The sequence below is a fragment of the Rattus norvegicus genome, chromosome 17, assembly GCF_036323735.1.
Source record: "Rattus norvegicus strain BN/NHsdMcwi chromosome 17, GRCr8, whole genome shotgun sequence".
Taxonomy (NCBI): Eukaryota; Metazoa; Chordata; class Mammalia; order Rodentia; family Muridae; genus Rattus; species Rattus norvegicus.
In genome coordinates this window covers 65,503,794-65,528,004 of record NC_086035.1, presented here as the reverse complement: position 1 = coordinate 65,528,004, position 24,211 = coordinate 65,503,794, and the positions used below count along the sequence as shown (strand labels likewise).

The following is a 24,211-nucleotide window of genomic DNA, read 5'->3' as shown; positions in this document are numbered from 1 at the left end:
AGCTATCTCTCCAGCCCCGAGGCAGAACTCTTTTGTTGGAAAAAAATATTCTAAAAACTCTCTAGATAGCTCACCTCTTGTACACCAAAATCCCAGTCTTTTATTTACTTATTAATTCAGTTGTTCAGCCCAGTTTCCACTTGGATTATTGCACAAATCAGCATCCCTGACCACAGCCTCCTCCTGATTTTTAGAAAAAAAAAAAACCAAAAAAACAAAAAAAACAGTAAGTACATTCTTTTTTCTTAACATTGCAAATGAATTCAGAGATCTGCCTGCCTTTGTAAGACCAGACAATATGCTAGTTGTGTGGGATCTCACCCTGAGATTGCCATTTCTATCATACCTGGGCCTAACCTCACTCTATCCCAGGCAAACTTGGACATCAGGAATCTGCCTGCCTTTGTAAGCAAAAACAATAAACTTAGCTGGGTGGGATCTTGCCCTTTGGTGACCATTCCCCAAATCTCTGTTAGTATCTTTCTCACCAGCTGGCTCATAGTGCAACTGCCTCTGTTCCTTTAGGACCTTGAAGCTCCTTATACAATTCACATTGCATCCTTATATTTTGCATAGTTGAGATAGGATATATTTTTGACCTCGGGTTTTTCAGAGTTCTTATTCACAGCCTTACAGGCTGTCCTGAAAGTCTCAGCACTTACCATTTTGCTGAGATACTAGACAGCCTTGCCTTGCAGACTCAGCTATCTTTGATTATCATGGTGTCATTAACATTGGCAGGGAGAATATTTCCTGAGGGAGGAACATAAAGTTATATAAAATTTATGCAGTCAGACCTCACCCAGCAATCATCACCACTCCTGGAGACCCACACGCTGTTGGCTTTGTTCTGGGGCAGGGAACCACATCACACTGTCCCTTCCTGGCCAAGCAGAACTCAGCAATGGTATAGTATAGCCAATAGGCTGTGTGGTTGCTTTGTTTTTCTTTTTCATATCTTAACACACTATGGTTCCCAATACACAGTAATTATGGGACAGAGTTAGTAAAGTATTTTAGGGGGTTAAAGTGAGTTTAATTTTTTTCACTGTATTTTTTTTAATGAAGTTCTTGGCTCCTAGATATTACAGCTCAACTCTAGAAGTGCTCTGATCATGTCATAGTGTTTCCTTATGAGGAAGAATTGTCAAAGTTTGTTGCCTGAGAGAATCTTAGCCTGTTTATATACTTTCCAAGACACATTTATAAATTACCAAGAGGTTAATAGGAAATGGTGATAAAGAGTATATGTTATTTTGGGTTGAAAAATATTCATACCTCTGTTTACAAATGTCTATACGTGCACATCTTTTTGACTCCATGGTCTTGTTTGTTAGCCAGTGAGCTCCGGGACCCACCTCTCCATATACCCACTCTTCCCTCAAGGCTGGAGTTACAGTCCTGCACCACTGCACCTTGCTTTATATGAGAGCTTGTGAGACTTAAAGTGATCCTGAGCTTGTGTGGCAGACACTTTACTGACTGAGCCATCTCCCTAGCATTTTATTCGCTTGATGTTTTTTTTTTCCCTCCACCACTCCATTGTGCATAAGCTTTAGTTAGTAGCTCTCATTTTCAGATGTCGGTAATCTCCCCTCCTTGATGAGAGGAGGGGAGAGATGGATGGTAGCCTTCCACAGCTGCCTGCTCATCTTTAAAATCTGTGCTTTGTAGCAATACTTCCCTTTCCATTGCTCTTCCCTGGTTTTCTTTTAAAATCTACATTTTGTAAAATCAACTTTGAGTGAACAGTGTGTTTTTATTATGTTTATTTACAAAGCATTTAGTTACCTCATTAGACTGTATCTGCAACTCTGGAATGGAATGTGTGTTGCACATAGTGCCAATATGTGGTTTGAAGATGATTTCTGCCAGTTAGTAATTTGACTTTCTTCCCCTCCCCTCCAGTCCTTGCTCATACTAGGAAAATGTTCTGTCACTGAGCTTCATCCCCATCTTTGGTGTTACTGTCCTAATGATGCAGTTTGTAGGAAATATTTCCAAGTGTTTCAAGTCCTTATGTTCAGTTCATTTAGTTTCTTCTCTTTTTAAATAGCTTATGCTTTTCCTGCAGTGGACATTATTTACCTACTCCCAAGTTGAGGTAATATTTAATGTGTATTTTCTTTAAAAGTTTATTATTAAAATAATACATACACACACACACACACACACACACACGCGCGCGCGCGCGCGCACACACACACACACACACACACACACACACACAAAAGCCAGAAGAGGATATCAGATCACTTGGAGCTAGAGTTACAGGTCGTTGTAAGTGGCCCAATGTCAGTATTTGGGACTAAACTTCAGTCCTCTGAGAGAGCCGTGTACATACTTAACTGCCTAGTGTTCTCTCCAGCCTCAAAGGAAATGTTTCTTTCTGTACCTGAGGATACAGGTACTTCATGAATGCTGGTCAATTCTACCTGTGAGCCAAACCCTTCTACTAGCCTGTATTTTGTCTAAATAGTTGTGTTTCTTACTTAGGCCTGGCATCTATTTTAGTGTTGTATAAGGCATGGATCTTTTTCCTTTTTATATATTTTCCAGTTACCCTTGTCAAAAATAAATCAACTATATTAGTATAGGTCTACTCCTAGATTCTCTGCTTTTTCATCTGTTTCTTTGCTGATACCGTATTGTTTTGATTTTTATAGCTTTATAGTAAATATTAAATCATGCATTGTGTGCCCATACCAAATTTACTACATTGTGTGCGCTCTGTGGCCAGGGATGGTCTTTAGTTTCCTTGCTTCTTCCTATAACTTTTACAATTAGCTAGTCTGTATCTCTCAGAAGTCCCCCTGGGCTTTTTATTGGATATATATTTAAAGTTGTAGACAAATTTAGAGAAATTTGGCATTTTTATTATGTTGTCTTATCTTTGTACATAGTTATGCTAATTTATGTAGATCTGACTTGCATCAGCTTTTTATTCTCACAGATGTATATATCTTGTAACTAGTTTGCACGTCTTCGATATGTAGGTGCCTTGTTCTTCCTATTGTAAAGTGAATGATATTATTTGTACTTAATTTTTTTTCATTTATATGTATATGTGTGTGTGTGTCTGAGTGTATGCCACTTGTGTGCAAATGCCCATGAGGCCAGAAGATCTTCTGGAATTGGAGTTTTAAAATGGGCCTGTGTTATGGGTGTTGGGAAGTGAACCTGAGTCCTGTGAAACTGTGGCAAGTGCCCTTTAATAGCTGAGCTTTCTCTCTCTCAGTGATAATGATTTTAGTTGTGTTTCTAAATAATTCCTAGCATATTGAAATTTGACTTTACTTTTGTGTGCCTTGACCTTGCTAAGCTCAGTGATTAGATCTAGACATTAATATTGCCAAGTCCCTTAGGATATCTTATGTAGGGTTTAGGTATTACTGATATTTATTTTTCCAATTAAAAATTTTTTGATATTATCTCATTCTTCTCATTCTTGGCTTTAGTGTGGTTCATGGTTTGATTGTCTTGTTTTTCATATGTCAACCTTTATTACTACATACTGATTGGTTGCATATGACATTTTCTTTTGTATTTTTGTTCAATTGAGAATATCTTTTTCTTTGTGAACCATAGTCGGTAGTATAGCTCATTCAAGTCTCATTTTACATTTTGATCAAAATGAGACCTTGTAACCAGGTTTGTTCAAGTATGTCCATAACTTCAGCACTGAAGAAGCCAAGTGAGTAAGAGGTTTGAAACTAGTTAAGGCTACATAGTACATTTGGTTTAAGAGAAAGCATAATATTAAATTTATGCAGATCTATGTCCTGCATTAGCTTCATAATATTTTTAATTCTCTGCCCTGACCAGCAAACGATAAATGAATTATCAAGCAGATGGTTGGTGTAGAGCTTTACCAGTGATTAAAAGCAATTTAACACACGAGGAGTAGAATATAAGCACAGGGGTCTTGTTTATTTTTTTTTTATTTTCTGATACTAATACCTGAAATGGTGCCTGACATGTAATAATTTGCTAAGTATTTTAGGGTTTTTTGCTTGAGATTTGTGTTAAATGCCATTGAAATGTTGATATGAATCCCCTCACTTCTCTGAAATGGTTCTTTATACAAATGACTTGGCAATATTACCACATGTTGAAAGCTTTATTAGTACTCTGATTTAGACTTTGACCTGTAATCTTTGTTCTGGTTTTAAAAGAAAGTCTCCAACCTGTTCTGTAAAGTATCTTACATTTTCCTATGAGCACTCACAGTTGTGTGTGCTCATTCAAGTATCATTTTAACCAGTGAGTAGGATTAAAATTCACAGCGGGTTATGGTGGTGCCATTTTTTTTCTTTAATGAGAAAACGTGGTTTGAATACATGTTGTTTAAAGTACAAATGTGTTCACATATACAGTAGACATTTTTAATTAAGCAGCATCAAATTAGAGGCCAGGTTACAGCCATTGTTTGCATTCCTTACCCTGACATTTACAGATAGTATCCACAGTGCTCTGTTCAGATGTGCACTCTTACTGTTTGAGTTTCTGGATTGTAATGAACTTTTGTATTTACCAGTGTTAGCCTATTTCTTCCTGTTGTCAGGGTGATGAAGATTTTTGATAAACTCTGCAATCTTCCTCTTTTTCTATGTGATTAGATGACAAAGCAATTTGGTTACAGGAGTTATTAGTGTCAGAGCCCATGTCCTTGAAGCCCTGAGAAACAGCTATCAATAAACCAGTTAGACTAATTCATAGTGAAAAGCAGAAAGGGTGGTTTTAGAGTTTTATTCAGTATGCCACACTGGAAAGGAGGACTGTGATTCCATGGCCTTCTAAATTCTTAAAAATTACAGACATTGTTAGATTTTTAAATTCTTCTTAATACATTTTTAATTAAAATATATCACTTCTCTTCCCTTTCTTTCCTCCAGTCCCTCCCATGTTGTGTGTGTGTCTTACACACAAATATATAAATATGACTTGCTGTATCCATTTTTGTTATATGTATATAATTTCAGGGCTGATGATTTTGTATTGGATAACCAATTAGTGGGTAATCCTTAGAGGCTAATACTCCCTTTCTCAGTGGTTATTGGTTGTATCTACGTCTTTGTCTAGGAACTGGACACCATGAGATCTTACCCCTTTTGATGTGGTCGGTCACTGTCAGATCTTGTTTAGGCAGACGTTTCTAGGAAACAGCGTCTCGCAGCTGACTTCCTGGTACTCTGGCTCTTACTGTGAAAAAGGTCTTTCCCTTTCCTTGACACCTTTGTTGAAAGTGGAGCACGACCTGCCTTTCTTAAGTATATCTTTGAGTAAAAATTGGAGTTTTAGACATTAAAAAAAGAGAAAATGTCACAAAATACATACAAAAGGATAAACACACAGAATAGTAAGCGTATAAGTGGTCTTAAACCGGATTGGCTAAAGTAAAATACTCACTACAGTTAGTGTATGTTTCCCTTCTTCCATAATATATTCCCTGTTGTGTTGTGTTACGAAAGTATCGATTGGGGCCGGGTTCCCCATGATCTGTTGATCTCTGTCTGCATTGTGTCCAGTTGTGGTTTTCCACAATGGTCTCCATTTACTGTAAGGAAAAGCTTCTTTAATGAGGGGCGAGAGCTACACTTGTCTGTGGGTATGAGGATACGTATTAGAATTTAGTTAGAAACTAGGCTGGGCTAGTGGTAGTAGTAGGTTCCCTTTGGGATAAAAAGATTTAGCAAAAAGTCTGAGAAGTGATGGATTTAGTTATTTTTATTTTTTATATATAAGTGTTTTACTTATACGTATGTCTGTATACCAGGTATGTTCTTGGTGCCCATAGAAGTCAGAAGAGACTTCTGATATGAGCCATTATGTGAATGCTGAGATCCCAACTAACAAGTACTCTTAACCACTGAGCCATCTCTCTAACCCTATAGATTTTTTTAGATTAAAGAGAGTATATCCAAACCTCTGTCAATATTAAAAAGCAATATTTATGAGGGTTTTGAGCAAGTTACTGCAGCAGTTTTTATGAAATAATCACTTAAAAACCTTCTGGACTGACTAGCCAAGTGGCCACTGGATGTCTCATGGGCCTTGTTTGAAGCCCCTCTTGTTCAGGACTGGGGCATTGGTCAGGTGGATAAAGGGTCGCTTTGTAAACATGGCATCCTGCCTATAATACTAGGACTAAGAAGGTGATTATGAGAGTCTCAGAGCAAGCTGCCTAGCTAGACTACCTGAATCTGAAAGCTGTAGATATATAAGGGCAAAAACTACTGAGGAAGATGACACTGTCAATCTCTGACCTCCGCATATGCATACTTACACAGACAAACATATACACACAAACACTTAGATGCACATATATAGGTCAGAGACACAAATACATACTCATACACTCATACACAGTGTACAGATCATACATGTAAATGTACACTCATGTACACATGCACAGATTATACATGCAAACACAAAAACTCATACACACATGTACAGACAAGACTTACACACATACACACTCCTAAAGAGCAATAGAAAATGAATAAAAGAGCCCCTCTTGTTCTAACTTCTTCAGGATCCTTAAGCTAAACGTTAGTACTGCCTGGTGCAGCAATAGTGCAAGTTAGTACAAACTCAGACCACCATTCTGTAACTCCACCAGCCCTAATGGTATTTGGAAATCGCTTTACTGGAATTCTTACCTTAGGATCTGTAGGGATTTGGTGCAGAATTACTTCCTAGTCATAAGAAGCTTGTCTTCAAGTCTCCCACCTAGTAATGGAACTTGTGCAGACTTTTCCCTTTCACAGCACTTGTCCCTTTACTCAAAGTGGAACACAAGCTGTCCCTTAAGTTCCTCTTATAACTGGCGTTTTAGACATACTGAAGAGAAATGTCCCAGGACACCTACAAAAGGATAATCATAAAGAGTATAAACCATAGGTGGTTTTGGACCTGTCTGGCTAAGGTAAAACACACCCAGTAGCATATTTAAAATGTTTCCTTTCTGCGTCTGTCTAAGTGCTAGGGAGAACATTCTCTTAGTTCACTTACATACACAGAAGTCTCATGTCCTGTTCATCTGTAGTGATTGTGCATGTTTTTCCTTCCCTCTTGGGTGAGCTTTGGTACTTTTCTCCTTTTAACACAGGTGTTAATGTCCTTTGTTACCTTTAATGTACCTGTTTCTCATTGGGAATATGGTGTGAGTGTAAGAATTCAGTGATAAATAGAACGGTTTGGGTGAAAGTAAAGGGAAGATGTGGTAGATTGTGACTTGTTATGACCAGTAACCAAGGAGACAGTAGGGTAGGCTCTTGTGACCTTCTAAAGGGGTCATTGTCACAGCAGTGAGAGGTCTGGGTAGTCCCCATGTTTATATTCCTGTTCTTGAAAAATATCTCTCTGGCTGATAAGTGGAGATGCTTGGGGAAGCCTACAGGTGCTAATTTGTAAACTGGGTAAATGTCACATTTCCATTCTTTTGAAAGTGTTCTATTTGTCTGAGTGGGGATGTATGGGAAAGCCTACAATTGCTAGACCTGTAGAAAGTACAGGACAAGGTAAACAATAAGTAACACCCAGGGATGGTAGCAGCACCAAAGAAATACAGGACTCTAAGCTTCTTCACAATTCCTAGTATTCAGGTAGCTTTTCTTTGTACTTTATACCCTGAAGGGACTGGTCTAGTACCAATATAATTGTGTAGGTCCCTTTATGCTTAGCACTTACTAGTGTACCTGGCACATATTCTCCTACTTTATTGTAAGGTTGGTCGTAAGTTAGAATACGACATAGCTAGTTGAACTATTTGTTGAAAAAAGTATGTGTGTGTTTATGATGTCTCTGTATATGTGCCTGTTTGTGTGTGTGTGTGTGTGTGTGTGTGTGTGTGTGTGAGTGCAAGTGCACACATGTACTGAGGCAAACAGTGGGTTGGAATGCAGTCTCAGGTGTGGGTCCTAGACTTCTGCTTTGTTTGTCATGTTCTGTATCATTTACTATTACTTCTACAGGGCAGATTAGTCTCCTGTAAGCTTCTGGGAGTACCTGTGTCTTACATTACGTGGGAGTACTGATTAAAAGGGTTGATCTTGTAGCTGGGTGTTTGTGACTTCTGAGGATCCAAACTCAGATTCCTATGCTTACCTGAAAAATACTTCAAACTTTGAGCCATCTCTGTGGCAAAACTTTGAGGTTTTGCATATTACTATTTCCAAAGCTGATGGGAAGTTAACATGCATCACCTCTGTCTTGTTAGTGAGAACCAAGAAACGCTACGTGGTCTACCCAGTGGCTTAGGTTGAGTGTGGTTGCTTTGGGTGAGACGAGGTCCCAGGCAGGTGGATAATGATGGAAAAGTTGTCATCAATTCTAGTTTCTGGAGAAAAGCTTATAGAGCTAAGGACTCTAATTGTACAAGAGGGTTGGAGCCTTTATGCCTCTAAAGCTGTATAAAGTAGTTGATTAAAGAGGGGAGCCTTAGGAAGGCTTCTGACAACCATAAAATTCCAAACATGGAAATGATGTCTTTGTTACATAAAGCATTCGTTCCAGCATTAAATAATAAAATAAACTCCCAACACCAAGAATGGAAATGATCACTGTTAAACTTGTCTGTTTACTCAGAACTAATCCTAGCCCTGAAAGTAGCTCAGTTGTACACATTTTATCCTGGAGAACCAAGGGGCTCGTGAAGATTTCATGTCTAGAGCCAGGCAGCAATTAGGCTGCTTCTGCACCAATTTCATGGGGTCAAAGTTTGCAAACTTGCTTTGTGGCCACAATGACACTGTCCCTTTGGTCACTGTAACTTTTGCAGTTATGAGGCTGTTACTTTTCTGACTTATTTTTTTTTTTGAAACACTAGTCTACAAAATAAGAGAATTCTCTTTGTGGGGAGAGAAATTGTCTTTTCTCAGAGCTTTGTTCAACCTTACATGTTTTTTGTTTGTATTTTTGTCTGTGAATTTGGGATTTATTTACCTTATATTTACCTTATATTTTTGTAGTACTGGCCTTGGATATGCTAGGCAAGCACTTTATCATTTAGATTTATTCCCAGGCTTTGCTTCACTTTTTTATTTTGAGACTTTACTGTGTGCGTATCCTGGGCTGGGTTTAACTTATTCTCCTGATTTGGCTCCCTGGGTTGTTAAAGTTCCAAGCCTGCACACCAAGCCCAGCTGAATCTTTATTTAAAAAAACAAAAACAGAATAAAACAACAAACAAACAAGAAAAAAACCCCAATTCACAGTGCTTGAATCTCAAGTGTTGGGGAACATACAAATAACAAGGAATCTTGTTCTTGAAATGGAATTTTCAAGACATCACTTGTCCTGGAACTCACTCTGTAGACCAGACAAGCCTCAAACTCAGATCTGCCCGTTTCTGCCTCTCAAGTGTTGGAATTAAAGGCATGGGCCACCATTGCAAGAAATCACTTCTAATTTATCCTTGCTGAGGTTAAAATTTATGCACTAACTTCTTTCCTATTTTATTTGTAAATAAATTAGTATCTTGGGAATTGAAACATAACAGTATGCTACTTGGAAGTTTCTGTGGAAAACAAACAAGAATTCTATACTTTAAGGCTCAATATGAGGAATCACATTTTAAAAAATGATTTATTTTATGTGCATTGGTGTTTTGCCTCCATGTATGTCTGTGAGGGGGTCAGGTCCCTTGGAACTGGAGTTACACTGTTGTGAGCTGCCTTGTGGATGCTGGGAATTGAACCCAGGTCCTCTGGAAGAACAGTCAGTGCTCTTAACATCTGAGCCATTTCTTCAGCACAAGGAACCACTTTTTGAAGGAGGAAACCTCTTTAGATATACACTTAGAACCAGTGAAATTTTTTTTTATCACCTAAGAAGCTTTTATGGATTGGAGTTGACTTTCAAAATAGCCTTGAATGATACTGCTTTAGTTTGCAAATTAAAGGAATGTTAGTTAATCTGGTCTAAATCATGGGATGGTTTGCTTTGTAATGAGACATAGAAAATGAAGCCTTACTTAGCAATATGAGTTAAATATTTGCTTCCTTGTTCTTATAACATTTTTCTGCCTTGGATTTATGTGGCTTCATCTTGAAGACTGTACATGTAGCACAGATCCACTATGAGAAGGAGAGAAAGGGGTCAGTGAATGGGTTATGTTTAGCCTGAACTGATATAAAATGGAAAACTACATGTACTTGCAAGAGAGTCTTCTGTTTCTCCAATGGCACTAGAGCGTTGGCAGTGGTTAAGTCCTCAACAGAAGCCAGATCTCTACAGATAATCTGTAGCTATTTGTCTGTATCTTCATTAGTACAACAATCATTGGTTTCAGAAAACTACAAGACACAGAAAGCTCAGCTGCAAAGTTTGTTGTAAATTTGCAGGGGAAGTTGATCATAATCTGCTGGACTTCTGGCTACCAGATGCTTAAGTAGTTCTGGATTTAGAATATAGCAGTGGTATTTTTAGCCTCAATGCTTTGAGGCCACAGCTGAGTCCAGTCTCAGTGCTACAGATAGTGGCATTTTGGGCAGGGAGGGGGGAAACTACAAGTTGATCTGTTGTGTGGCATACTTTAATGGCAAAGTCAGTATGGATTTTCCCCTCTGCCCTCTGCCCTTTGCCCCACACATTCACCAGTTAACAGCCCCCACCCCATGTCTGTGTGTAATTTTCTGTGCTGCTACCAGTTCTAGCTCTGTCAGATAGACACGGGTGTTTCTCACCATCTCTTACTTGTGTGAAAAATTGATCAACTCGTAGTCCTTGAGTGGGAGAATACTGAGGTCAAGACTGAGTTCTGTAAGATAAGGAATCTTTCACAAAACTTAACACTCTGGATCTGAGGATCAGCCACATGTAAATATGTTACACAAGTGAAGCATAGACAAGTGCATCGGTCCAAGGTCCTGTGGAAACTGGATGGTCATCATTTATACCCGGAGCCTGCAAGTGCCATCCTCCTTGGATAAGGATTGGGAGGAGTCTAACAGGAAACTGTTTGCAGGGTTGTTCTCCAGAAATGAGAATGGACAGACATTCAGAGGTCTAGTAAAAAATTCACTAGCACAGTCAGGAATGCCAGTATCTCTTCTGGGGACAGTTTCTACCCCAGCTTTGGCCAGAGCACGGCAATACTAGGCATGATTATTAAAGAAGTAAACATTGGTGTTGATGTTTTTCCCTATATCCAAAGTCTGAATAGAGAATTATAAATAGTATTTGTGATTTAGTTTCCCCTTCTAAAATGAGTTGTTGTTAGGAATAAAAGAGATCATTTAGGATATTTGGGACACAGTATTTCAAGACTATCTTTAAAGAGCCACCTAATGTACAGACGTGGCTTTGCAAGTAACATAGTGCCCCAGATAATGGAACAGGTTGTCAGTCACTGAAGCCTGTTTTAAGTATACAGACCAAAGAACTTCTTTTGTCTTTGGTGACCATTTGCTGACCCTTGTGTGGCTACTGTGAGGTACAGGTGGACATCATTCTGGATTGTCTTCTTTTACTCCCGGGGTTTTGAGGTGGTGGTTACCTTGAATTCATCAATATCCTGATTAGGGAAGAGTGTGTGTGTGTGTGTGTGTGTGTGTGTGTGTGTGTGTGTGTGTGTGTGTGTGTGTAAGAGAGAGAGAGAGAGAGAGAGAGAGAGTGTGTGTGTGTGTGTGTGTGTGAGAGAGAGAGAGAGAGAGAGAGAGAGTGTGTGTGTGAGTGTGTGTGTGAGAGAGAGTGAGTCTAGGAGAGAATTCAGGACTGGGAGAAAAATGTCCTTAGATCTATCTTATTAGCCTTAAAGCAGGGACTTTGGAACCTCACTAAATAACACCAATTCTGAAGTAGGACAGTGTTCAAAGTTCATTTCCTTTGAAGTTGGCCTAAAGCAAAAATCAAAGAAGAATCTCTCTGGTTGTTAAGTGTTTAGTTGAGAAATTAATGAAATTCTGGGCGTAATCAACTGGAGGAATGACTCTGGGTTTACCAGGACTTAGAATTTTGATAGTAGGAGTCAAAGCAGCTCCTTAGTTTGGACATGGTCTTTAGCTAGAAAAGTGCAAATATGGCATCTTGCCTGAGACTCAAATGAGGCTCTCTTCACTGCGGCTTTCCACATGTAGCCCTATTTGCCCTTCTTATTCCTTCTCATGTTCTTATGGGCCTGCCTTCCCCTTTACTTGAGCAGGCTGTGGATTGGGTTTTGTCTCAGGCACAGGCGAGATGGATTATGCAGCATTACGATGAACATGAAAACTAGCTTCTTCAGTTGGACTGTTACACTTAAAGAATGGTTACTGTTAGTAAAAGCTGTTGCTTACTGGTCAAGCTTACCATGGCCCATGTGAAGACGGGCTGTAAAGCAGTGCTTCTGCGGTGCTCTTCATAAGCCGTGTTGGGTATTACTCAAGAATCTATGTATATGCGGTTGCTTCTGCTTTACTTTCTAGGAACTGAAGGCCCTGCGTTTCCTGTGAGGAGGAATGAGGTGCCTCTACCACAATAGGTGCCAGGGCCCAACCCATTCCTTTTTCCTGTCAGAAATGTTGAGGTGTGCTCCTCTGGTACTGGTCCTCGTCTCTTGATCTCAAGTCACAGAACTGGACACTAGAGATTTTTTGTTTACAAACCTTTTTATTTTTTCAAAGCCATACGTTTCTTTACACCTTGTAGTAATATATAGGCATAAGCAACTGTGAAGGGGGCAAAAGTTAATTTCACAGCCAGCCTATAATCCATTACTTCATTCCCTTGTATTCCTGATCAATTACAAAACATATCCCATAGTACACCAACATACCTATAGTTGTGATGGTGGGAAAAGGTGGGATTTAGGGGAATTTTTTTTTAACGTTAATGCAATAGCCTCCGTGATATACAGCTAGCTGATGGTCGAGGTTGCAAAGTATAGTCAGATATGCTAGCTTAGTCTCTGTGTAATATTTATACAAATCCCTTCTTTCATCATGATGAAATAAAATACACTTAACATAAAACCACTTAGCAATTGGGAAGGGAATGTGTATTCTGTATCTCCATACTGCTTTATGGCTCACATTTTAATTGTTTTTTAACCTAAACAAAGGTGTGTCAAACGAGCTTTGAATACTAGAATTGACCTTCAAACCTTACGTTCATTTGGTCATAGTCAAGCACGTATCTTTAGAATAAGCTAATTTACCAACGTCCATACCTACTACTAATTATTCCTTGGTTTTTTTTTTTTTTCATGGAAGCTCAAATCTTTTCTCTCTTTGAAGAGGTAGGTGAGAATGCAAGACACCCTCAAGAAATTAAAGGGCAATATCAGTTTTCTACCCCTCCCCCCAGTTCAAGGACAAAGTCTGTGATGTATATATGTATGTGTGTGTATGTGTTTGTGTGTATGTGTGTGTATGCACATGCATGTGCCCATGTGTGTATTTTTTCTTTTAAAAACAAAGGGCAAAAATAGCATTGTGTTTTGGAGCTTACAATTAGGAAATACAATTACATGTAAATGTTATTTTGGTTGTATCTTTACTGACCTAAATCTTAGGGAAAGGTCTAACTTCCTTTGGCTTTATGTATGAATCTTTGGCTTTAACCTTTGAATTTGTATTTAAACAGTTTAAATAAATTAAATTTATTTAAATTTATTATTTAAATAAATCTCTGTGGGTCCCTTGTTCTTTCACTTGGTTTTATCTAGTGCTTCCTTTGGTCTTGGTCATTTCTTTTCAAATATACCCTAGCAGTTTAAAGTCCTTATGACTTACATGCCTGATTAGGAAGGAAAAAAAAATCTCATTACTGGGAGGCAATGCCTGTCTATAATGGTGTTGCTAGCTTCCCAGGCCAGACAGTTGTGCAATCCATTGTTGATTAAGTTGATGAGAGCTCCTGAAGATTGAACAGGCTTCCTGCGCCTGCAAATGTGGAGAAATATTTGCACAGATCTAATTTTGGACCCTCAGGGTAGAAACGCAGCCTGAAGGTCAGAGAAGAACACGTATTGAGAAAATGACTTTTTTATACATTATATACTATAATTTTTTGAGGGTAAAGGAAAATTGACAGTAAATGATATACAGTGGTTCTGTTATAAATCTCTCATTATAAAGCAAATAAAAGATAGTTACAAGTATTAGTATATTTTGTCATACTCCATTAAATGACTAACTTTATCCATTGAAACTATTCTGAATGCTTTCTTTTTTTCTGTTCTCTTTCAGGTGACATTACACAAAAGGGATATGAAAAGAAGAGGTCAAAATTAATTGGAGCCTACCTTCCCCAGCCTCCAAGTACGTAAACCTTCAATAGCATTAGCTGTCTAGTTTAAGAGGTAATAGCCACGTTTGAAAGAGGCTTTCTCTCATTCTGGAATCTGCCTAAAGAATGCACATTTGACATCTGCATTCCACACCACCTTCTTTGTATAATTACTCATAGATTTTGTAAAAGTTGAAGGCATACGTGACTTTACTATAATCATACCTAATACAATTTAATATATATTTTATCTGTAGGTAGAGAGCAATAATATATTGATTTCTTTGAAACACTATAATCATAAAATAGGAGCATTTGTGGTTTAAATGATTTTTTGACTTGGTGAGTTAATTATTGCTGTGGATTATGATCTAAATTAATAGAAGGTTCGATATAACTAGAAAATGCTGTGATAGCCTGACACGGGAGTATGGTTATAAAGGTTTGGTGTTTTTAGTGGTGCCAGTGAAATATGCATACTGGTACATGTGGAGTACAATGTCCACCTCCTGCCACTATTGTTACACTTGAGGCTTTGGAGAATTCCTGCACTTGAGCTGGATTGTACAGATTTTAAGAAAATGGAGATACACTGCCATTCCAGTGTGGATTCCTGGGTTAGCTCACTTCGTGTGGAGGGAAATAACCGTGAGGTTTTGCTAGGCTCAAGGGGAAGGAACATGAGCAATGTCTATCCTCAAGTAGCACACATACTAACGGTGAGAACTGAAAATGCAGTCTCTGTGGATGAAAGAAAAGCTGCAAAGCTTAAACTGCATGCGCACACATCCCATTTCTGTTCTCCAGGCTGTGATACCCCAGTATTACAGAATTGACTTGGCATTAAAACAACAACAACAACAACACCAACAACAACAACAACAACAACACCACCACCACCACCACCACCAAATCTCTGTGGCAACTGAACCTGCTATCAAGAGTCTGCTGTGCTTGTAGTTCTGCGATTTTGATGTTTGCTTGTATCTTTTTATGTGATTTTTAAGGAAGATGATGGAAAAGTGGTCCTGAGTGTGTTAGGGATTACTGTCCTGTGGTCTGGCTTGTGAAGGAAAGAAGCATGGTTTTATTTGGAAGAAGAAAGAGTAAATAGGCTGGTAAAAGGCTTAAGGGAAAGTGTTGGCGAAGGTATTTCTTCACCATTGTCTCCCTGTGCTGTGATTGTCATAAAGGCTTGGTCACTCGCTGGTGTCTATGGTTGTCTGCCCTGTCTTTGAGAAAGGCTGTTTGGTCAATTGGGATCTTTGCTGATGATGTTGGATGTTGATTTGTTTGCCATACCAACCCCAAGTGAAGCTAGGGCAGTTACTGGCTTACCTGGGATATTTCTGACGCCTTTCATTGGTCTGGGACTTGCTGGGGGAGAGGGTGTCTGCACCTATTGGAGCCCTTGGTGGTCTGTGCTCTTTCTGCATGGGGTCGGCAGCTCTGCTCAGCGCTGTAACAAATTTAAAAAAAACTAAAGTCTGAATTAATTAGTTTTTTTTCAACTTGTTACAGCAGCGAATGGAGCTGCCGTGGTTCGGTGTAGACTGCAGCCCGGTGAAGGCGTTCCGAGGAGACCTTTCCGCTCTGCCCACATCGGGGTGTGCGACATCCGAGAAGCTGCAGCCCGGGAGCGGGCGGCCAGTGCAGCGGGGAACCGGCCTCTGTTTTACTTTCGTTTCGGTGAGCCCTGCATTCCTGAGAGAGACCAGCCCGGTGGGCAAAGGATACCTTTGGAAGTCTTTTCCCCCAAGTATAGGGCTGACACTGAAGGAGATAGAGGTTAGGTTCCCAAAGACCTTGGTCCTTAAGCTCAGAATTTGCGCGCATAAATGGTGATTGTCCTAGAATCAGGGTCCTTTCTACATTTCCTGTTAACTTACAGTGTTCTATCTGTAATTCTTGGTCAGCTGACGCCTCCAGTGTGGAGAACTTAGAAAGGGATGCATGTCCAGTGAAAAGAATTTACCCCTTAACATTGTTGCACTGTTGTCTTAAAGCCAGATATTCTAGGAAGAGAATGAGTAATTCTATTTTGATCGTGAGATGTGATAAAAGGAAGGACATTGAGACATGCTTGCTTTCTTACTCCTATAACCAAGGATTAAGATGTTAGGTTTCTTTCTTTCTTTTTTTATGTCATTGGATTTATTTATAAAATCTTGCTGATTAAATAAAAATAAGGCAGTTAAAGGTGGATACATATTAACATCACCAATATTTGACTGAATAATACACATAATTTGCTATTCTGGCAGAACTGAGGATTCGTTGCAAAGTCATTTTCTTTTTTTAAATTAGAAAATGATTTATTATTTTACCTTTTTTCCCTATCTTTATTAAATTGGGTATTTCTTATTTACATTGCAAATGTTATTCCTTTTCCCCGTTTCCAAGCCAACATCCTCCTAACCCATCCCTCTCCCCTTCTATATGGGTGTTCCCCTCCCCATCCTCCCCCATTACCGCCCTCCCCACAAGAATCCCATTCACTGGGGGTCCAGCCTTGGCAGGACCAAGGGCTTCCCCTTCCACTGGTGCTCTTACTAGGCTAGTCATTGCTACCTATGCAGCTGGAGCCCAGGGTCAGTCCATGTATAGTCTTTGGGTATTGGCTTAGTCCCTGGAAGCTCTGATTGGTTGGCATTGTTGTTCATATGGGGTCTCAAGCCCCTTCTGCTCTTTCAATCCTTTCTCTGATTCCTTCAACGGGGGTCCTATTCTCAGTTCAGTGGTTTGCTGCTGGCGTTCGCCTCTGTATTTGCTGTATTCTGGCTGTGTCTCTCAGGAGCGATCTACATCCGGCTCCTCTCAGCCTGCACTTCTTTGCTTCATCCATCTTATCTAGTTTGGTGGCTGTATATGTATGGGTCACATGTGGGGCAGGCTCTGAATGGGCATTTCTTCAGCCTCTGTTCTAAACTTTGCCTGCCTATTCCCTGCCAAGGGCATTCTTGTTCCCTCTTTAAAGAAGGAGTGAACCATCCCCATTTTCCTCATCCTTCTTGAGTTTCACCTGTTCTGTGCATCTAGGGTAATTCGAGCATTTGGGCTAATATCCACTTATCAATGAGTGCATACCATGTGTGTTTTTCTGTGATTGGGTTACCTGACTCAGGATGATATTTTCCAGTTCCCTCCATTTGCCTGTGAGTTTCATAAAGTCATTGTTTTTGATAGCTGAGTAGTATTACATTGTGTAGATGTACCGCATTTTCTGTATCCATTCCTCTGTTGAAAGGCATCTGGGTTCTTTACAGCTTCTGGCTATTATAAATAGGCTGCTATGAACATAGTAGAGCGTGTGTCTTTGTTATATGTTGGGGCATCTTTTGGGTATATGCCCAGGAGAGGTATAGCTGGGTCTTCAGGTAGTGAAATGTCCAATTTTCTGGGGAACCTCCAGACTGATTTCCAGAATGGTTGTACTAGTCTGCAATCCCACCAACAGTGGAGGAGTGTTCCTCTTTCTCCACATCCTCAACAGCATCTGCTGTCATCTGAGTTTTTGATCTAAGCCATTCTGACTGGTGTGAGGAGGAATCTCAGGGTTGTTTTAATTTGCATTTCCCTTATGACTAAAGATGTTGCACATTTCTTTAGGTGCTTCTTAGCCATTCGATATTCCTCAGCTATGAATTCTTCGTTTAGCTCTGAACCCCATTTTTTTAAATAGGGTTATTTGTCTCCCTGCAGTTTAACTTCATGAGTTCTTTGTATATTTTGGATATAAGCCCTCTATCAGTTGTAGATTGGTAAAGATCTTTTCCCAATCTGTTGGTTGCCGTTTTGTCCTAACAACAGTGTCCTTTGCCTTACAGAAGCTTTGCAGTTTTATGAGATCCCATTTGTTGATTCTTGATCTTAGAGCATAAGCCATTGGTGTTTTGTTCAGGAAATTTTCTCCAGTGCCCATGTGTTCAGGATTCTTCCCCACTTTTTCTTCTATTAGTTTGAGTGTGTCTGGTTTGATGTGGAGGTCCTTGATCCACTTGGACTTAAGCTTTGTACAGGGTGATAAGAATGGATTGATCTGCATTCTTCTACATGCTGACCTCCAGTTGAACCAGCACCATTTGCTGAAAATGCTATCTTTTTTCCATTTGATGGTTTTGGCTCCTTTGTCAAAAATCAAGTGTCTATAGGTGGTTGGGTTCATTTTTGGGTCTTCAATTCTATTCCACTGGTCTCTCTGCCTGTCTCTGTACCAATACCATACAGTTTTTATCACTATTGCTCTGTAATACTGCTTGAGTTCAGGGATAGTGATTCCCCCGGAAGTCCTTTTATTGTTGAGGATAGTTTTAGCTATCCTGGGGATTTTGTGATTCCAGATGAATTTGCAAATTGTTCTGTCTATCTCTATGAAGAATTGGATTGGAATTTTGATGGGGATTGCATTGAATCTGTAGATCGCTTTTGGTAAAATGGCCATTTTTACTATATTAATCCTGCCAATCCATGAGCATGGGAGATCTTTCCATCTTCTGAGGTCTTCTTCAATTTCTTTCTTCAGAGGCTTGAAGTTCTTATCATAAAGATCTTTCGCTTGCTTGGTTAAAGTCACACTGAGGTATTTTATATTATTTGGGACTATTATGAAGGATGTTGTTTCCCTAATTTCTTTCTCCGCTTCTTTCTCTTTTGTGTAGAGGAAGGTTACTGATTTATTGGAGTTAATTTTATACCCAGTCACTTTGCTGAAGGTATTTATCAGCTTTAGTAGTTCTCTGGTGGAACTTTTGGGATCACTTAAATATACTATCATATCATCTGCAAATAGTGATGTTTTGACTTCTTCCTTTCCAATCTGTATCCCTTTGATTTCCTTTTGTTGTGTGACTGCTCTTGCTAGGACTTCGAGAACTATATTGAATATGTAGGCAGAGAGTAGGCAGCCTTGTCTAGTCCCTGATTTTAGTGGGATTGCTTGGAAGATTCTCTCCATTTAGTTTAATGTTAGCTACTGGTTTGCTGTATATGACTTTTACTATGTTTAGGTATGGGCCTTGAATTGCTGTTCTTTCTAGGACTTTTATCATGAAGGGATGTTGAATTTTGTCAAATGCTTTCTTAGCATCTAATAAAATGATCATGTGTTTTATATCTTTCAGTTTGTTTTCATAGTGGATTACATTGATGGTTTTCCATATATTAAACCATCCCTGCTTACCTGGAATGAAGCCTACCTGATCATGATGGATAATTGTTTTAAGGTGTTCTTGGATTCGGTATGCAAGAATTTTATTGAGTTTTTTTGTGTCAATATTCGTAAGGAAAATTGGTCCAAAGTTCTCTTTCTTTGTTGGGTCTTTGTATGGTTTAGGTATAAGAGTAATTGTGACTACATAGATGGAATTCAGTAGTGCTCCATCTGTTTCAATTTTGTGGAATAGTTTGGATAGTATTGGTATGAGGTCTTCTATGAAGGTCTGATAGAATTCTGCACTGAACCCATCTGGACCTGGGCTCTTTTTGGTTGGAAGACTTTTAATGACTGCTTCTATTTTTTTAGGAGTTATGGGGTTGTTTAAATGGTTTATCTCTTCCTGATTTAACTTTGGTACCTGGTTGGTATCTGTCTAGGAAATTGTCCAATTCCTCCAGATTTTCAAGTTTTGTTGAATATAGGCTTTTGTAGTAGGATCTGATGATTTTTTGAATTTCCTCTGATTCTATTGTTATGTCTCCATTTTCATTTCTGATTTTGTTAATTTGGACAAACTCTCTGTGTCCTCTCGTTAGTCTGGCTAAGGGTTTATCTATCTTGTTGATTTTCTCAAAGCACCAGCTTTTGGTTCTGTTGATTCTTTGTATAGTCCTTTTTGTTTCTACTTGGTTGATTTCAGCTCTGAGTTTGATTATTTCCTGCCTTCTCCTCCTCCTGGGTGTATTTGCTTCTTTTTGTTCTGGAGCTTTTAGGTGTGCTGTCAAGCTGCTGATATATGTTCTCTCCTGGTTTTGCAGGCAGTCAGACCTATGACTTTTCCTCTTAGCATATCTTTCATTGTGTCCCATAAATTTGGGACCTTCATTTTCATAAAATTCTAAGAAGTCTTTAATTTCTTTCTTTATTTCTTCCTTGACCAGGTTATCCTTGAGTAGAGCATTGTTCAACTTCCACGTCTATGTGGACATTCTTTCCTTATTGCTATTGAAGACCAGCTTTAACCTGTGGTGATCTGATATAATGCATGGGATTATTTCTATCTTTCTGTATCTGTTGAGGCCTGTTTTGTGACCGATTATATGGTCAATTTTGGAGAAAGTACTATGAGGTGGTGAGAAGAAGGCATATCCCCCCTTTTTTTTTAGGATAGAATGTTGTATAAAGATCTGTTAAGTCCATTTGGTTCATAACTTCTGTTAGTCTGTCTATGTCTCTGTTTAATTTGTATTTCCATGATCTGTCCATTGATGAGAGTGGGATGTTGAAATCTCCTACAATTATTGTGTGATGTACATTGTATCCTTTGAGCTTAGTAAGGTTTCTTTTACGTATGAAGGTGCCCTTGTATTTGGAGCATAGATATTTAGGATCAAGAGTTCATTTTGGTGGATTTTTCCTTTGAATATGTAATGTCCTTCCTTATGTTTTTTGATGACTTTAGGTTAAAAATCGACTTTATTTGATATTAGAATGGCTACTCCAGCTTGCTTCTTCCAACCATTTGCTTGAAAAATTGTTTTCCAGCCTTTTACTCTGAGGTAGTGTCTATCTTTGTCTCTGAGGTCTGTTTTTCTTTAGGTAGCAAAATGCTGGGTCCTCATTGCATAACCAGTTTGTTAATCTGTGTCTTTTTATTGCGTGAAATGAGTCCATTGATATTGAGAGATATTAAGGAATAGCGATTGTTGTTTCCTGTTATCTTTGTATTTGGAGGCGAGATTATGTTTGTGTGCTTTTCTTCTCTTTGTTTTGTTGCAAAATGATTAGTTTCTTGCTTTTTTTAGGGTATAGCTTGCCTCCTTGTGTTGGGCTTTACCATTTATTATCCTTTGTAGGGCTGGTTTTGTAGAAAGATATTGTGTAAATTTGGTTTTGTCATGGAATATCTTGGTTCCTCCATCTATGTTATTGAGAGTTTTGCTGGATCCAGTAATCTGGGCTGGCATTTGTGTTCTCTTAGGGTCTGTATGACATCTGTCCAGGATCTTCTGTTTTTCATAGTGTCTGGTGTAATTCTGATAGGTCTGCCTTTATATGTTACTTGACCTTTTCCCCTTACTGCTTTTAATATTCTTTCTTTGTTTTGTGCATTCAGTGTTTTGATTATTATGTGACGGGAGGAGTTTCTTTCCTGGTCCAATCTATTTGTAGTTCTATAGGCTTCTTGTATATTTATGGGTGTCTCTTTCATTAGGTTAGGGAAGTTTTCTTCTATGATTTTGTTGAAGATATTTACTGGTTCTTTGAGTTGGGGGTCTTCACTCTCTTTACCTATTATCCTTAAGTTTCATCTTCTCTTTGTGTCCTGGATTTCCTGTATGTTTTGGGCCAGTAGCCTTTTCCATTTTCCATTATCTTTGACAGTTGTGTCGATGATTTCTATGGAATCTTCTGCTCCTGAGATTTTCTCTTCTATCTCTTGTATTTTGTTGGTGATGCTTGTATCTATGGCTTCTTGTCTCTTCCTTGGTTTTCTGTATCCAGGGTTTTCTCCCTTTGTGCTTTCTTTATTGTTTCTATTTCCATTTTTAGTTCCTTCACCTATTTGGTTGTGTTTTCCTGTTATTCTTTCAGGGATTTTTGTGTTTCCTCTCTAAGGGCTTCTACTTGTTTACTTGTGTTTTCCTGCATTTCTCTAAGGGTGTTCTTTTTTCTTTTCCTTTTTCTTTTTCTTTTTCTTTTTCTTTTTCTTTTTTCATTTTTTTGGAGCTGGGGACCGAACCCAGGGCCTTGCGCTTGCTAAGCAAGCGCTCTACCACTGAGCTAAATCCCCAACCCCTCTAAGGGTGTTCTTTATGTCTTTCTTAAAGTCCTCCATCATCATGATCACCTGTGATTTTAAATCTAGATCTTGCTTTTCTGGTGTGTTTGGATATTCAGTGTTTGCTTTGGTGGGAGAATTGGGCTCCAATGATGCCATGTAGTCTTGGTTTCTGTTGGTTGGGTTCCTGCGCTTGACTCTCGCCATCAGGTTGTCTCTGGTGTTACCTTGTTCTGCTATTTCTGACAGTGGCTACCATCCTATAGGCCTTTGTGTCAGGAGTGCTGTAGACCTGTTTTCCTGCTTTCTTTCAGCCAGTTATGGGAACAGAGTGTTCTGCTTTCAGTTGTTTAGTCGTTCCTGTCCACTGGCTTTCAGCTGTTCCTGTGGGCGTGTGTCCTGCGTCCACCAGGCTGGTCACTTGAAGCAGAAAAGTTGGTCTCACCTCTGGTCTCAGGCCTGAAGTTGCTCCTTGAGGCTGTGTTTCAGCTCTCCGTGAGGGCAGCAGCCAGAAGGGCCTGCCCCTACTTCTGGGTCCCTGTGCTCAGAGGACCCTGATGGCACTAGGTGTTTTCCTCTAGAGTCAGAAATGTGGGCAGAGAATAGTCTCCTCTGGTTTCCCAGGCATGTCTGCCCCTCTGAAGTCTAGCTCTCCCTCCCATGGGATTTGGGTGCAGGGAGCTGTTTGACCGGGTCTGTTCAGATCCAGGCGCAGGCTGGACCGCATGGCTCCTGCAGCTTGACTGCCCCTATCTTCCTGTTCCCAGAGGCCCTATACAGTTTCCTCTTGGGCCAAGTGTGTGGGCAAAAGTGGGCAGAAGTGGCGGTCTCTCCCACTTGCAGTCTCAGGATTGCCAACACATTTGGGAGCAGGGAGCTGTGGGCTGGGATCAGTGAAGTTCCGGCAAAGATGTTAGGTTTCTTAAACAGAAAGGCCAAAGTGATCTTCAAGTAGATGGCTTCAAGGTCAGGGTCCCTCTGAAAGGTCAGACTTATTTTGGACTGTGTTTTTGCACTTAGGAACGTCAAGAAGGAGAAGATGACTTAATGTGCTTTTTAATAGAATAAAACATTTTAAACAGGAGCGCTTGTATTTGTTTTTTTTTCCTTTTCTAATTTTTTTCAATTTATAATGTTCTTTATTTACTTATATATATTATACTTATATAATATATATATACACACATTTTATAGGTATGAGCAATTCATACTCTTTCCCAGGGAACTATATATCCACATCATATTCCCATTTTTGTTAAAATGTTTGTCTTTGAATAATCAATTTGCACAATTTCCTTTTTTTAGCTTTTTTTTCATACAATGCATTTTTTTTAAATTTAGAGAATACTTATTAGTTTTTGTAATCAAACCCACGTAGATAAGACCTTACATATTTAATACAGTGTGTTACCCCTGTACAAATGGAAAAAACTTAAGTTCAACATTTCTAGACCAATATGGCTGTTAATTTCTGTACAGTGCCAACTCAACATAGTAAACAGGGATACTTTTTTCCAAAGTTGACAGCACAGCTAAAGTTTCAAAAAATTCAAATTATATATCTGTATATATATATTTATATTTATATAAAAAGACCAATAATAGCAGTGTGTTATGCATCAACAGCAGCAACAGCTTTTCCAGGTTCTGCAGTCATCTGAACAAAACTGTAGAGACATCCAGCACACTCCATTAAAAAAAAAAAAAAAGTAAAAAAACAAAACCCGAGAAAACAGCACAGTTCTGTTACTCTTGTGGTACCTGGCACCATTTTTTTTTTTTAAATTAGCTTCTCAATCATCATCTGGAAAGAAAACATTCTGAGCAACATCATTAAAAACAGCTCTGATAAAGCACGGTCACTACTACGTATCATAAAGCAGGTACAAGCTATTTTACATCCACAGAGGTATGATACAGTACTGTCCTACATCTATAATACTAGAGGATACAATTTAAAAGGCATTATTTGAGACTTGATTCTACTTTTCCAGCAGAGGGCCCAAAGGATGGTGTGACACAGCTTTGTAAAGAAACATACTCTAGACAGGATTTCCTTTCAC

The 24,211-nt window shown here is 39.1% G+C and overlaps 1 protein-coding gene across 11 annotated transcripts in view; it reads left to right on the top strand.

Annotated features, from left to right (window-relative positions):
* The window catches only part of Dip2c (disco-interacting protein 2 homolog C), a 385,401-nt gene that overhangs the window by 196,107 nt on the left and 165,083 nt on the right, over nucleotides 1-24,211 (top strand). For 7 of the 11 annotated variants that reach the window (XM_017600565.3, XM_017600566.3, XM_039095749.2 and 4 more), the window contains 2 exons: nucleotides 14,172-14,243; nucleotides 15,733-15,900. In XM_017600565.3, the coding sequence (XP_017456054.1) occupies nucleotides 14,172-14,243; nucleotides 15,733-15,900 (240 nt within the window). The remainder of the gene's footprint in view (nucleotides 1-14,171; nucleotides 14,244-15,732; nucleotides 15,901-24,211) is intronic. The other 4 variants (XM_017600567.3, NM_001415158.1, XM_039095753.2 and 1 more) reach the window with 1 other exon arrangement.